General features: G+C 47.5%; 1 protein-coding gene across 4 annotated transcripts in view; it reads right to left on the reverse strand.

Annotated features, from left to right (window-relative positions):
- DHRS7B (dehydrogenase/reductase 7B) overlaps nucleotides 1–14,581 on the reverse strand; it is a 65,952-nt gene that overhangs the window by 9,489 nt on the left and 41,882 nt on the right. For all 4 annotated transcript variants that reach the window (XM_004449694.5, XM_058283328.2, XM_023584972.3 and 1 more), the window contains exons 3-4: nucleotides 3,570–3,679; nucleotides 2,499–2,715 (exon numbers count right to left, since the gene is read on the reverse strand). In XM_004449694.5, coding sequence (XP_004449751.1) covers nucleotides 2,499–2,715; nucleotides 3,570–3,679 — 327 coding nt within the window. The remainder of the gene's footprint in view (nucleotides 1–2,498; nucleotides 2,716–3,569; nucleotides 3,680–14,581) is intronic.

Raw genomic sequence — 14,581 nt, forward strand, 5'->3', positions numbered from 1 at the left:
TTCCCACATACAGAATCCCAGGTTCAATCCCTGGTACCTCCTAAAATCAAAACAAACAGTAAAACAAATGAAAAAAACAACTTGGAGCTGATGTAGTTCAGTGGCTGAGTCCCAGGTTCAATCCCCAGCCCCCAATACCTAAAAAAAAAAAAGAAACTTACTCCATTCCCGTGGTGTGAAGCTACTAGAACAGGACCACTTGATGAGGCGATTTTAGTTAAGGTGTGGCCCTCCTCAAACAGGCTCCTATTACTGGAGCCCGTTATACGCAGATGAAATTCAAACACAGAAAGCCACAGAAGCAGCTGGAAGCCAGCAGAGCCCAGAGGAGAAAGCCGAGGCTGCCATGCGACAGAGGAGCCAAGCACCGAGGCCGGCCGGCAGCCGCCCCAGCAAGCCAGCCCTGCAAAGAAGCATCGCCCTGATGGCGCCTTGCTTTTGGACTTCTGGCCGCAAAACCGTGAGCCAGTGTGTTTTCATTGTTTAAGCCAATCCACTGCATGGTATTTGTTTTAGCAACCAGGAGGTTAAAACAACTGAAGAAGGAATTACTAAGCAAAAAGGAACCAGCGCTTGGGAATTTAGGAAATGCCCCACCTTTCCAGAGCATGCAGTGGAAGCAAGGCGCCCATTTGCTAACAACAAGACATGTGATTCATAGATGTCTCAGCCAGGAACAGAGAGGGAGTTATCCAGGAAAAATCTATGCAGGACCCTGTGATCTGGGGACTTGGACCTCCCAGGAACTGCTTGGGAGACAGGTTTTTGAGAGTTTTGTATCAGCAAAACACTGCCAGCTTGGCCTGAAAGGGGACAGGGATAGGACAAAATGCAGAAAGCCTAACTCTGGGGGCAGAGCCACTGATGAAGGGGTCTGGGCCAGGAGGACCTTCTTGAGCTGGGAGGGCTTCTACCCTGGTGGTCAGAGAGGGCAGGGGCTGCCCCGCACACCCAGAGGACAGAGCATCAAGCCAGAGCACCATCTGTGGGCTGGACTCTGAGGGACTCTGTCCTGCTAGCTGGGCTTGCTGGGGACCCGTGGCCTCTCTTGCGCTCTAATCTCTCCCTTTTGGAATGGCAAGGTCTGTCCTGTGCCTGTCCCGTCCTTGTTACTTGGAAAGTAGATAACTTGTTTTCTGATTTCATAGGTCCACAGGGAGAGATGAATTTTGCTCCACGGTGGACTGTACCCCAAGTCTCACCTAAATAACTGATTTAGATGAGATTTTGGACTTGGAGTTGAAGCCGGAAAGATTGCGATTTCAGTATGTTCGGATAGGGTGAATATATGGGAAAAACATTAATTTAGGGGGGCCAGAGTATTATGGGTTGAATGGTGTCCCCCCAACATAACTGAGTACCTTATTTGGAAATAGGGTTGCAGCAGATGTAATTTTTTCTTTTTTTAAGATTTATTTTTTTCTCTCCCCTTCCCGCCTCCCCCCCCACCCCAGTTGTCTGTTCTCTGTGTCTATTTGCTGCGTCTTGTTTCTCTGTCTGCTTCTGTTGCTGTCAGCGGCATGGGCATCTATGTTTCTTTTTGTTGCATCATCTTGCTGTGTCAGCTCTCCGTGTGTGCGGTGCCACTCCTGGGCAGGCTGTACTTTCTTTCACGCTGGGCAGCTCTCCTTACAGGGCGCACTCCTCGCACATGGGCTCCCCTACACGGGGGACACCCCTGCGTGGCAGGGCACTCCTTGCGCGCATCAGCACTGCGCATGGGCCAGCTCCACACAGGTCAAGGAGGCCCGGGGTTTGAACCGTGGACCTCCCATGTAGTAGACGGATGCCCTAACCATTGGGCCAAATCTGCTTCCTCAGATGGAATTTAAGAGGAGGTTTTGCTGAAGTAGGTGTCCTTGTGAGAAGAGGAGACGACACAGAGAGAGACAGACACAGGGGTGGAGAAGATGGCCAGATGAAGACAGGCACAGACTGGAATTACGCTGCCATGAGCCAAGGAGCAGGAGGACTGCCAAAAGGCAGGAGAGGGGCACAGGGCATCGCCTTCCCCAGAGACTTCAGAGAGCATGGCTCAGCCACGCTGCGGTCTGGGACTTCCAGCCTCCAGAACTGTGAGTGGATAAATGTGCTGTTGGACATCACCTAGTCTTGGACTTTGTCAGGCAGGACTGACAGCCGGCTGGCCTTTAGTGGTCAGCTCAGCTCCCTTTTCCTATAGAGGACTTCGTCCCGGGACATACAAACACCCCCATTTTGTAAGGTTGTCAAACACCATGAAAAAAAAATGGAGGCAATGCTGTGCAAATGAAGCTGTCACAAAAAGGAGAACAAATTTTGGTTTGAGGCTAGAAAGCAGATAGAGAAAATAAATGCTTGGAAAAAGCAAACACCCAAGGTGGAATGGCAACATCCACTCCAGGGTGAAATAGGATGGGGCTGTTTAGCTGAAAAGGAGCCAAGTACAGTAAAAAGAAGGCCAACACACATCGGTGTGCTTTTTGCCTTTTTTTTTCTTTTACATCCAAGACTGCTACCTTTTGTTAGGGCCACTGGACCAAAGTAGTTTGTCTCCATCACTCTCTTGTCCACCTCCGTTGTGGTGTCCATGATGGCACCACGATAGCTGACCCCGGCGTTGTTGATGAGTATGTCCACGTAGCCAAAGCACCTCAGGATCTCAGCTGTGGCCGCAACTATGGTGTCAGGGTCTGCGAGGTCAAAGGTCACCATGCACGGCTTGTGTGTCTGCACCTGGTCAAATTCAACAGAAACAAATTCACTGTCGGAGTCCCAGGAGGGGCCTCTAGGCCTGCAAGGCCGGCTGCAGCAATCCTCTCCTAGAGGGATGCAGCCTGCGGGAGTCTGCCTCTAGGCAACTTCTCTCCTGAAGTGAAAACGGGTAGAGTGGGCACCCAGGGCCCCTCCTCCACCAGGCTGGGAGCTGCCCTGGGCAGGGCACCCCGGCTCCCCTGCTGCCTTCCTGCTCTGTGCAGGGCAGGGCTACCACAACCCACCACAGGCAAGGTGTGTGTCTCCGTTCATTCATGGGACAGGCTTAGACACTCCCTGGGTGCCAGGCGTTGAGGACACAGCAGGATGCAAGAGAGGTGGGTCCCGTCCTCCTGAAGCTTATGTCCAAGAAAGAAGGCAGAAGAGTTCTGTAACTATGCAGAATGTTAAGAAGAGGGACAGTGCTAGAGAAACGGATGGCTGAGCAGTCTAGAGAGCATCCAGTGGAGTGGGGTTAAACATGAGAGCAAACTGACGAGGAGGGGAAGAGAAGATGAGCAGGAAGTAGCCAGTGCGAAGAGGGAGACAAGGGCATCCTTTGCAGAGGAACCTGCAAGATCCCAGTGCTAGTGAGCGGTGGAGTCAGCACTTGAAGCTGTGATGACCGTTCTTTGAGTGACCGATAAGGCCTGCAGGCTCCCGAGGCTGTGGAGGGCAGCGTGCCTGGGGGGCCTGCGGCTCTGGGCACTGCTGCTCTCATTGGCACCGTGTGCCTCGTGGATGCCCTGCAGGTCAGCAGCCTGGCAGGGGGCCGCTCTCTCCTCAGATGCCTGCAGCAGCAGATCAACTGCAACCCTTCCTCCCTGAAAACTCACCTTGGTAGCGCGAGAAGCAGTAAGGTCTCTGGTGAGTTCTTCTAGGACCTCCCTGTTCCGGCCACACAGAACCAGCTTAGCGCCTGCAGCATGAAAGACTTTGGCACATTCTGAAGGAAGAGAAAAGAACATCAACAGCTGAGGAAACCCAAAACTTTTCTTTCCCAGTGCATGTTGATTTCTTCAGGTACCCAATAAATATGTAGAACAGGCACAGAGCTAGGACTTAGGGCCCCAGCGGTCAATAAGTGATCTTGGCCTTGTAGCATTCCCATCCAGTGGTGCAAAAGACATCAAGAGGCAAAAAGGCAGGGCAGGATGGACAGGTTTGCCAGGTGCTGTGCTCAGAACTTTGCATAATAATCTTATTTAAGACTCAGCAAGCCTCTGAGCACCATCCTGTTTTCCCAAACGAGGACGCTCAGCGAGGTCAGGCGAGGGGCCCAGCTGTAGTGGAGCTACAGCTCCACTGTCGCGCGGCCTGCCAAGGTCCTGACGCAGGGGTGGCTATTCCCAACGGGAGGGCTGATGGGAAGGGAGTCGCAGAGCACCTGGGGGGCCGGGCAGATGAAGCTGGGGCAGAAAGGGGTGGTCTAATATGCCTTAGTGGGCTTGAGGAAGGGATCAGGCAGGTAAATGACATGGTTGGAATTGCACAGGATGGGTCCAGGTGCCTGCACTGTAAGAGGCTCACTCGTGGTGGGTGGAAGGGGGGGATGGATGAGAATAAGTCCCACTGGGTTACTACAGCATTCCAGAAAGAAGTGAAGAGGATTTAAACAGGGATCATGGCAGGGGGTGATTCCAGACCTCTCAGGTCACCTGTGTTAATGAATATTCCTTGGTGGCAAGAAACAGAAATGAAATTCACATGAAGCAAAAAGAGAATTTATCAGGAGTCTGTGTTGGCTCAAGAATTAAGAAAAGGGAAATGGACTTGGCCCAGTGGTTAGGGCATCCGTCTACCACATGGGAGGTCCGTGGTTCAAACCCCGGGCCTCCTTGACCCATGTGGAGCTGGCCCATGTGCAGTGCTGATGCGCGCAAAGGAGTGCCGCACCATGCAGGAGTGTCCCCCGCATAGGGGAGCCCCACGCACAAGGAGTGCGCCCGTAAGGAGAGCCGCCCAGCGTGAAACAAAGTGCAGCCTGCCCAGGAATGGTGCTGCCCACACTTCCCGTGCCGCTCACGACAACAGAAGCGGACAAAGAAACAAGACGCAGCAAATAGACACAGAGAACAGACAACCGGGGGGGGGGGGGGGGGGGTTAAAGAAATAAATAAATCTTAAAAAACAAAACAAAACAAAAAAAGAATTAAAAGAAAGTGGCATCAATGAAAATAATGATGTATACAGCTCCAAGTACCCTTTTCGCCATGGAAATATTGAAAAGCAAGCACAAATTGTCAAGACTATCTTTGTCAGAACTCTGGAAAACAAACACAGCAAATAAACTAATAAACCAAGAAAAAGGCAATTATTGGAATTTGTGCTCCTGAGTGTGATGGAGCTGGACTCAGATGTGACCTCTCTACACATGCCTCTTCTGTCACTTATCTGAACCTGTGGTTGATGCTGGAGTTGGTGTATGCTCAGGAGACTTGAATCTCTGGACTGGCCCTGTGCCAGCTGGGCCCTGAACCTCAGCAGAGTTGCAAATCCTACTCTCCAGTTCATTAGACTTACCCAGGTCAGCTAACAGGGAGGTGAAGATGATCAACCACCACACCAGGGAACTGAGAGAGTCTACAACTGCAAGCAGAGAATTGCATCCATCATCCATGTGGGATCTAAGCCCCCTCTCGATTTAGAGGTGAAGTGGACATCACCATTCCCAGGGTCCACAGGATGGAGGAATAAAATATGGATTAGAGTGGACTAATAGAACTATTGTGACTCTAGCAAAGGAAGAAATTGTATCATTGATGTGGAGACGCTGACCACGGTAGTTGCTGAGGGCAGGGAGAGGGAAGAAGGAGGTGTGATGTGGGGGCACTTTCAGGACTTGGAGTTGTCCTAAATGATATTGCAGGGACAGATGCTGGACATTATATCTCCTGCCTAACCCACTGAATATACTGGGGGAGAGTGTAAACTACAATGTAAACTGTTATCCATGGGGTGCAGCAGTGCTCCAAAATGTATTCACCAAATGCAATGAATGTGAATGTGCCACAATGATGAAAGACAGTGTTGATGTGGGAGGAAGGATGGGGTGGGATGTGGGGTATATAGGAACCTCTTATATTAAAAAAAAAGACAATTTAAAAAATTAAAAAGTAAAAAAAGAAAAAGGCAATTAAAAATGGTAGGATAGGAAACGGATGTGGCTCAAGTGATAAGACCTCTGCCTACCATATGGGAGGACCTGGGTTCGATCCCTGGGGCATCCTGGTAAAAAAGAAGAGAAAGTGTCCCTGTGCGGTGAGCCAGTGCCTGTGTCGTGAGCCAAGTACCTGCATGGCAAGCAGAGCGTCCATGAGGGTGCCCTCATGGCAAGCCGAGTGCCCATGTGGTGAGCTGAGTGCCCGATGGGGAGTCAAGTGCCCACGTCAGTACCTGCCTGGTGAGCCAAGTGCCTGTGCGAGTTATCGCGTGGTGAGCCGTTGCCCGGCCGTGAGCCAGTGCCCACACAAGTGAGTCACATGGCAAGATGATGACGCAACAAAAGAGACACGGAGGGGAGAGTCAAGGTGAAGTGCAGCACAGACCAGGAACTGAACTGCTGCAACTGACAGGGAACCTCTCTCCACATCAGAGGTTCCCAGGATCGAATCCCTCAGAACCCTAGAGGAGAAAGACGAGAAGAGAAAACAAAAAGAGAAACAGATACAGAAGATCACACAGTGAATGGACACAGACACCAAAAACAGCAGGGTGGGGGGGGAGGGGGAGGGGAAGGGAAGAAAAAAAAATGGTAGGAAAGCTTTGTGGCATTTTTACTTGCCCCTGCCCAACCTGCCCCCAGCAATCTGCTTTCTCAGTGTGGAGATCCTGGTTCCTGATCAAGGAGGGAGAAGTGCAGACTTGCAAAGAATTATCCACCTGTTCTAATCTGTCTGGGGGCTATCTGAACACAGACTCAATATAACTGGCTTTGTTTCATCCACCAGGGAACTTACTCAGGGTGGAAAAGTGGTGGGCATTGCTCAAAAGCATTGTAAGGGGAATAAAAACCTGCAGCTAACCAAAGCAAAAGATTACAGGTAAGCCATAAAATACAGCACCCAAAGCCTGGGAGGAAAAGCTGGGTAGAGTGTTTCTTTGGGAAATAGGGGCATTCAAAAATCCCGGGTGAATACTGGGGAATGCAGGAAGCCAGGTATGTGCCCAGGAAAGAACACGTGATCAGAAAAGATGTGAGGAGACCCTCAGCACTGGCTGGTCACTGGGCCAGTGTGAGCAAGAAATGAAGGACACAGCAGAGCTACAGACGGTCTGGTTGCCTGCCAGAGGAGTGTGCAAACACAGAGCCAACCTACAAAGACGGGGAGAAGGGATCTGCTTTTTGTTTTTTTCTCTTCTTCTCTTTTCTTCTCTCTCCCTATCTCTCTCTCTCTTTTTTGGCTCCTGATGTTCAAGGAAATCTCTGCCTGAATACTACCTAAACACAAGGTAAGGGAACAGAGACACCAATGGCCACATATGACAAGGAATGCCAATCTTTGCAGGCATAGTTTGGAAAGCACACTAAACAAACTGATGACTACAGCTCTCAACAATGAAGAACAGGGCAACTCCGAAGAGGGAGGATCTGATTTCCAGAGTGACCACATTATAAAATTCCAGTTTTCAACCAGAAAGTACAAGGCATACGAAGAAGTAGGAATGTGTTACCCATCCAGAGGGGAAAACATGACAAAAACGCCCGAGAGGAATCCCGACATTTGACTTTCTAGACAAGGGCTGCCTTAAATATGCTCAAAGAGCTGATGAAAACCATGGACAAAGAAATTAAGGAGTAAAGAAAGTCAGGAAAACTATGTATAAACAAAATGAAAATATCAACAAAGAGACAGATATTATAAAAAGGAAGCAAGCAGAAATTACGGAACTGAAATTACAGTAACTGAGAAGTTCACTAGCTTTGAGAAGGCAGGAGAAAGAATCAGCAAACTTGAAGATAGGACAATTGAAGTTATGTAATCTGGGGAACAGAAAGAAAAAAAGAATGAAAAGAAATGCACAGAGCTTAAAGGAGCTGTGGGACACCACTGAGCAGACCAATACACACATTATGGAAGTCCCAGAAGGAGAAGAGAGAGAGAGAATACATAAAGAAATACTGGCCAAAACCTCCCAAATTTGCCAAATCTTGGATATACCCATCCAAGAAGCTCAATGACCTCCACGTAGGATTAAGTGAAAGAGAAACATGCTGAGAAACATTATAATGAAGCTGTTGAAACATGAAGAGAAAAATCTAGAAAGCAGCAAGAGAAGTGACTTAGCATATACAAGGAATCCTCAATATATTAACAGCCAGTGTCTCATCATAAACCTTGCAGACCAGAAAGCACTGGGATGCCATATTTAAAGGGCTGAAAGAAAACAACCAACCAAGAATTCTATATCCAGAATAAGTATCCTTCAAAATGAAGAACTACTTAAGACCTATGTGGAACACGCCTCCCAACAACAGCAGAACACACATTTCTTCAAGTGCACACGGAACACTCTCCAGGATAACCCATTAGGCCACAAAATAAACCTCACTCTTAAAAGACTGAGATCATGCAAAGTCACTTCACCAACCACAATGTAATGTAGCTAGAAATTAATAACCGAAGGAAAACTAGAAAATCAACCAATATGTACAAATTCAGTAACATACTCTTAAAGAACTATGAGATCAAAGAAGAAACCACAAGGAAAATTAGAAAATAATTAGACATAAATGAAACTATGAAAATTCAACATACCAAAACTTATGGGATGCAAGGATGGTAGTGCTTAGAGGGCAATTTATAGCAGTAAATGCCCACATTTAAAAAGAAGAAAAATCTTAAATCAATAGCCTAATTTCATACCTCAAGGAACTAGAAAAAGAACAAAATAAACCCAAAGCTAGCATACGGAAGGAAATAATAAAGATTAGAATGAATATAAGTAAAATATAGAAAGAAAAACAACAGAAAAAAATCAACAAAACCAAAAGTTGATTCTTTGAAAAAATCAGTACAATTGATAAACTTTAGCTAGACAGAAAAAGAAAAAAGAAATGTATATAACTAAAATCAGAAGTGAAAGTGGTGCCATTACTATTGATTTTACAGAAGTAAAAAAAGATCCTAAGAGAATACTGTGAACAACTGTATGCGAACAAATTAGATAAGGTAGATAAAATGGATAAATTCCTAGAAACACAAAAATTACCTAGGGGAGCAGATGTAGTTCAAGTGATGGAGTGCCTTCTTACCATATATGAGGTCCTAGGTTCAATCCCCCATACATCCTCAAAACAAAACAAAACAAACAAGCAAATGGAAAAATCAACTCTCATTGGGGAGCAGATGTAGCTCAGTGGTTTGAGTGCCTGCTTCCCATGTATGAGGTCCTGGGTTCAATCCTTGGTACCTCCTAAAAAAATAAATAAAACAAAATAAAATAAAAATTTAACTAAACTGGCTCAAGAAGAAATAGAAAATCCCAAAAGACATATAACAAGTAAGGAGACTGAATCAGCAATAAAAAACCTTCCAACAAAGAAAAGCCCAGGATCAGATTTATTCTATGATGCTGGCATTAGCCTGATACCACAGCCAGAAAAGATACTATAAAAAAAGAGAACTACAGGCCAATATCTCTTATAAATATAAATGCAAAATCCTCAACAATACTAGCTAACCAAATCCAATAATATAGTAGAAGAATTATATACCATCACCAAGTGGGACTTATCCTAAGAATACAAGGGTAGTACAACTTAAGAAAAATCAATGTAGTAAACACATTAATAGAACAAAGGGGAAAAAACCCACATGCTCATCTCAATAGACACAGAAAAATCATTTCACAAAAATCCAATACCCTTTCAGGATAAAAACACTCAGAAAACGAAGGTTAGCAAGGGATTTCTCAACATGATAAAGGGCATTTATTAAAAACCAACAGCTGGAAAGCTGGCTTGGCCCAATTGATAGGGCATCTGCCTACCACATGGGAGGTCCACGGTTCAAACCCCGGGCCACCCTGACCCGTGTGCAGCTGGCCCATGCGCAGTGCTGATGCAGGCAGGGAGTGCCCTGCCACGCAGGGGTGTCCCCCACGTAGGGGAGCCCCACATGCAAGAAGTGTGCCCCATAAGGAGAGCTGCCCAGTGCAAAAGAAAGTGCAGCCTGCCCAAGAATGGCGCTGCATACACGGAGAGCTGACACAACAAAAAAGAAACAGATTCCTGATGCTCCTGATAAGGACAGAAGGAGTCACAGAAAAACACATAGCGAATTGACAGAGAGCAGACAACTGGTGGGGGGGTGGGGGGAAGGGAGAGAAATAAATAAAAAATAAATCTTTAAAAAAAAACAAAAAACAAAAAACCAACAGCTTCAAAGGACATTATCAAGAAAGTGAAGACAGCCTACAGAATGGGAGAAAATAGTTGCAAATCATATGCCTCATAAGGGTACAGTATCCAGAATATGTAAAGAACTCTTAAACTCAACAACAGAGAGACAAACAAGTCACTATAAAAAATTGGGAAAGGACTTGAATAGACTTTCTCCAAAGAAGATATAAAAATGCACAAGATATTAAAAAAAAAGCACATGAAAGGAGCTGGATATCATTAGTGATTAGGAAAATGCAACTGAAAAGCACAAGAGGTTCCACTGCACACCCACTAAGTGCTGACAAGGATATAGAGAAATTGGAACCTTTGTGCACTGCTCACGGGGACATAAAATCATTCAGCTGTGGTGGAAAAGGATGGCAGTTCCTCAAAATGTTGAGTATGGAAATACTGTATGACCCAGTGTGGTGGTTTGAGACTGTATGTACCCCTGGAAATCACGTACTTAAAGCTGGTCCACTCCTGTGGGTGTGAACTTTTAAATAGGTTACTTCCTCTTAGGCATGACCTGGAGAAGTTCTCAATCCTCTTACTGGAGCCCTTCATAAACAGAATGACTATATGGAGAGAGAAGGAGAAAGCCACTGAGCCAAACGGTGCGAGCAATGAAGCCTGGAAGAGGGCCAGCAGACCCTGCCACGTGCCCTGCCATGTGAGAGGAGTCCCGATAGCCAGCAGCTGGTCTTACTGGAGAAAGCATCATCCGATGGTGCCTTGATTTGGACATTTTCATGGCCTCAGAAATGTGAGCTTGTAAGTTAATAAATCCCCCAAACCATTTCTGGTATTGCATTTTGGTAGCCTAGCTCACTGAAGCACCCAGCAATCATACTTCTGGGCATACACCCCTAAGAGTTGAAAGCAGGGACTTGAACAGATATTTGCACACCGAAGTTCAAAGCAGCATTATTCACAACTGCCAAAAGACAGAAGCAACCCAAGAGTCTATCATAGATGAATGAATAAAGTATACACACAATGCAGTATTATTCAGCTGTAAAAAAGGAATGAGGTTCTGATATATGCAACAACATGGACTTACCATAAAGACATCATGTTGAATGAAATAAACCAGACACAACAGGACAACTATTTTATGATCTCACAATATGAAATACCTGGAATAAGCAAATTCATAAAGTCAGAAACTAGAATACAGGTTCCTAGGGGCCCAAATGGGGGTAGGGAGTAGAGAATTAATGCTTAACTGCCATCTGTTTGGGTTGATGGCAAATTTTTGGTAATGGATGGTGGTGAGGGTAGCACAACACTGTTAATATATTTAACACCATTGAAATATATATGCTTGAATATGACTAAAAAGGGATATTCTAGGCTGTATATATGTCACTAGAATAAAAATTTTAAAACAACATAGAACTACAACACACTGAACCCTAATGTATAGTATGGACTATAGGTTAACAGTACAATTATAACAATATTCTTTGATCAGCTGTAACAAAGGTACCACACTAAGGCAAAGTGTTAATAGGGAAAAGTGCATTGTTATGCGAAGGAGTATATGGAAACTTGGTATTGTCTGCATAATTTTTCTATAAGCCCACAACTTCTCTTAAAAAAAAAAGTGGTTAGGGCGTCCGTCTACCACATGGGAGGTCCGCGGTTCAAGCCCCGGGCCTCCTTGACCCGTGTGGAGCTGGCCATGCGCAGTGCTGATGCGCGCAAGGAGTGCCCTGCCATGCAGGGGTGTCCCCCACGTGGGGGAGCCCCACGCGCAAGGAGTGCGCCCGTGAGGAAAGCCGCCCAGCGTGAAAAGAAAGTGCAGCCTGCCCAGGAATGGCGCCGCCCACACTTCCCGTGCCGCTGACGACAACAGAAGCGGACAAAGAAACAAGACGCAGCAAAAAGACACCAAGAACAGACAACCAGGGGAGGGGGGGAATTAAATAAATAAATAAATCTTAAAAAAAAAAAAAAAAAAAAAAGCTAAACATAAAAGTACCACGTAATCCAGCAGTTTCACTTATACATACACAAAAGAAATGAAAACAGGGACTCAAAGACATGTACCATCACGTCCAAACCAGCACTAGTCACAAAAGCCAGAAGGTGGAAAGAGCCCAAGTGTCCTTCAGTGGATGAGTGGATAAACGAAGTGTGGCCTCTAGATAACAGAGTATTACTCAGCAATAGAAAGGCTGAGGTACTGAAACTACATGGGTGAACCTTGAACACATTAAGTGAAAGAGACCTGACACAAAAAGGCGCAAATTTGTATGCGTCCACTCCCATGAAAGTCCAGAACAGGTAAATCCATAAAAACAGAATGCAAATTGGGGGTGATTGGGAGCTGGGGAAGAGAGGAATGGGGAGAAACTGCTCAATGAGTATGGGGTTTATTTTGGAGTGATGGAACTGTTTTAGAACTAGATAGACAGGGTTGTTGTACAATCTTGTGAATATAGTATGTCGCTGAACTGTTCACTTTAAAATAGTTATTTTTACATGATGTGAATTTCACTTGATAAACTAACATATACATATCTATACAAACAAGGAGCTGAATGGCCAAGGCTTGGAGGACAGGAGTGTCAGAAGCCTGAGGGCCTTGGTAGCAGGCAGTGGCTGTCTCTCAAAAGGCGGGTGGCCCTTTCCTCTGCTCCATTCTCCTAATCTGGCTTCTCCATGAGATGGGAACGTGGCTGCCAACAGTGCTGGGTTCACATTCAGACAATTCCTTTGCCAGGCAGAAGAGGGGCTTTTTTCTTATCTCCTCCTCGCTCTGGGGTCAAAATCCTCGAGAAGGCCTGTGATCGCCGCAGTGGACCCCTGCCCGCCCTTTAGCTGAGGGGAAGGGGTCTGTGAGGAGGTGGGAAGGGCAGACAACCCTACACGAGGCAGGGAGGCGGAGCCTAGCTGCACACGGCTAACAAGAGAAAAAGGAGAGGATAACATCCTCTTGCTTCTTACTTGCCCTCTCCCCAGACATGTCCCAAGTAAATTCTCGTGCCCTGGTACACCAGTACAGCTTAGGAAATGCAGCCTTGAGCCAGACTGCCTGAGAGCAGCTCCCACTTCTGGCCCTTACTGGTGATTTGGCCTGTTTGTGCCTCACGTTCCTCTTCTGTACATGCAGATAACAGTAGTTCTGCCACTCGGGGTAACTGGGAGACCGAGTTACAGGCTGTCAAGCACTACACAAGCATGGTGACTTTCATAATCCCAGGTGCCTTTTAAAATGTCCTGAAGACTGGCTGGTGGGCGTGGAAGCGGCTGGGCTTGAGGAGGCTGTGCCTGTCCTCCAGGCTCCCGTACCTCCCGCGCTAAGGAGCAGCACTGAGGGGAAGCCAGGTGTCGGGGGGCTGTGCGGTCCAGCCGTCAGCGAGCCCCACAGGTAGCCTGGCCCAGACCGTTCGAGGCCGAGGTGGCCAGGTGGCGTCTCAGCTGCCCTGGCTCTCGGGAGCAGTGGGCCTGCCCTGCACAGGCCGTTCCTTCTCGGGGGGAAACCGGCAGTGAGAGATGGGGGGTTCAGGGCTCTCACTTTCTCAGCAGGGAGGAAACAAGATCTGAACAGCCCTTCTGCACATGGCACCTGAATTTCTTAAAACTGGAAGGGTCCAAAACAGCAGGGAGGAGAAATTCCAGGATCTTCAGGACTGAGGCTCTTGCTTTCCTCAGAGCGACAGTTGTGTGCGGTCTGGACGGCCTCTGGGCGTGAAGCCCTCTCGTCTCACTGCGCAGCAAGCCCTTCGGCTGCTCCTCTAGCTTCCGCTTGCTGTCCCCACATCGGCACCTCCCAGGCCCGCAGCCTGGCTTTACACCACCAGGACCCCTCAGGTGTGCTGTGCCGTCTTCTCTGAAGGGCAGCTGCCTGGTCTGTTCGCTGGCACGTCTGGACAGTGGTCACAACCCGAGAGTAAATGCTGGCCACTGCTGCGGCCTGTCCCTGGGTGCCCTGCGTCTGCTCAGGTCACAGGAGGCCTCACAGGGACGGGGAGGGACGGCGTGTGCCCACGGCCAGGCGCCAGCTTCCTGAGGCCGGAGCGGTTGCGGGGGACATCAGCAACCTCGGGCCCTCTGGGTTTTCTCACCCCATCTCATCCTGTCCTGACCAACACAGTGGACATTTGTGAGGTGCCCCCAACAAGTGGTGGAGACACACGGACTCACAGACAGGGAGGTGTGCAGGTGTACAGAGAGCTTCTGGGGAACAAAGATTGCCTAAATTCTGCTTAAGCTCTGCTTCCTAGCAATGGCACAAAGACAGGAAATTAAAAGTTTGTGTAGGGAGTAACGGAAATGAAAACGAGATTGGAAGGAATTCCATCTTCATTTGTTGAAAAGGCTGATATAGGGAGGCAGGCAGGTCAAAGGAAAAGGAGAAGTGGCCCAAGGTACCATTAATCTAGGCTGCCAAGCAATCTCCAGCGCTGCCAGTCTCCTGGGCTGTAAATCATGACAGCTGCTCACAGCCAC

This window comes from Dasypus novemcinctus, chromosome 21 (assembly GCF_030445035.2).
Source record: "Dasypus novemcinctus isolate mDasNov1 chromosome 21, mDasNov1.1.hap2, whole genome shotgun sequence".
Taxonomy (NCBI): Eukaryota; Metazoa; Chordata; class Mammalia; order Cingulata; family Dasypodidae; genus Dasypus; species Dasypus novemcinctus.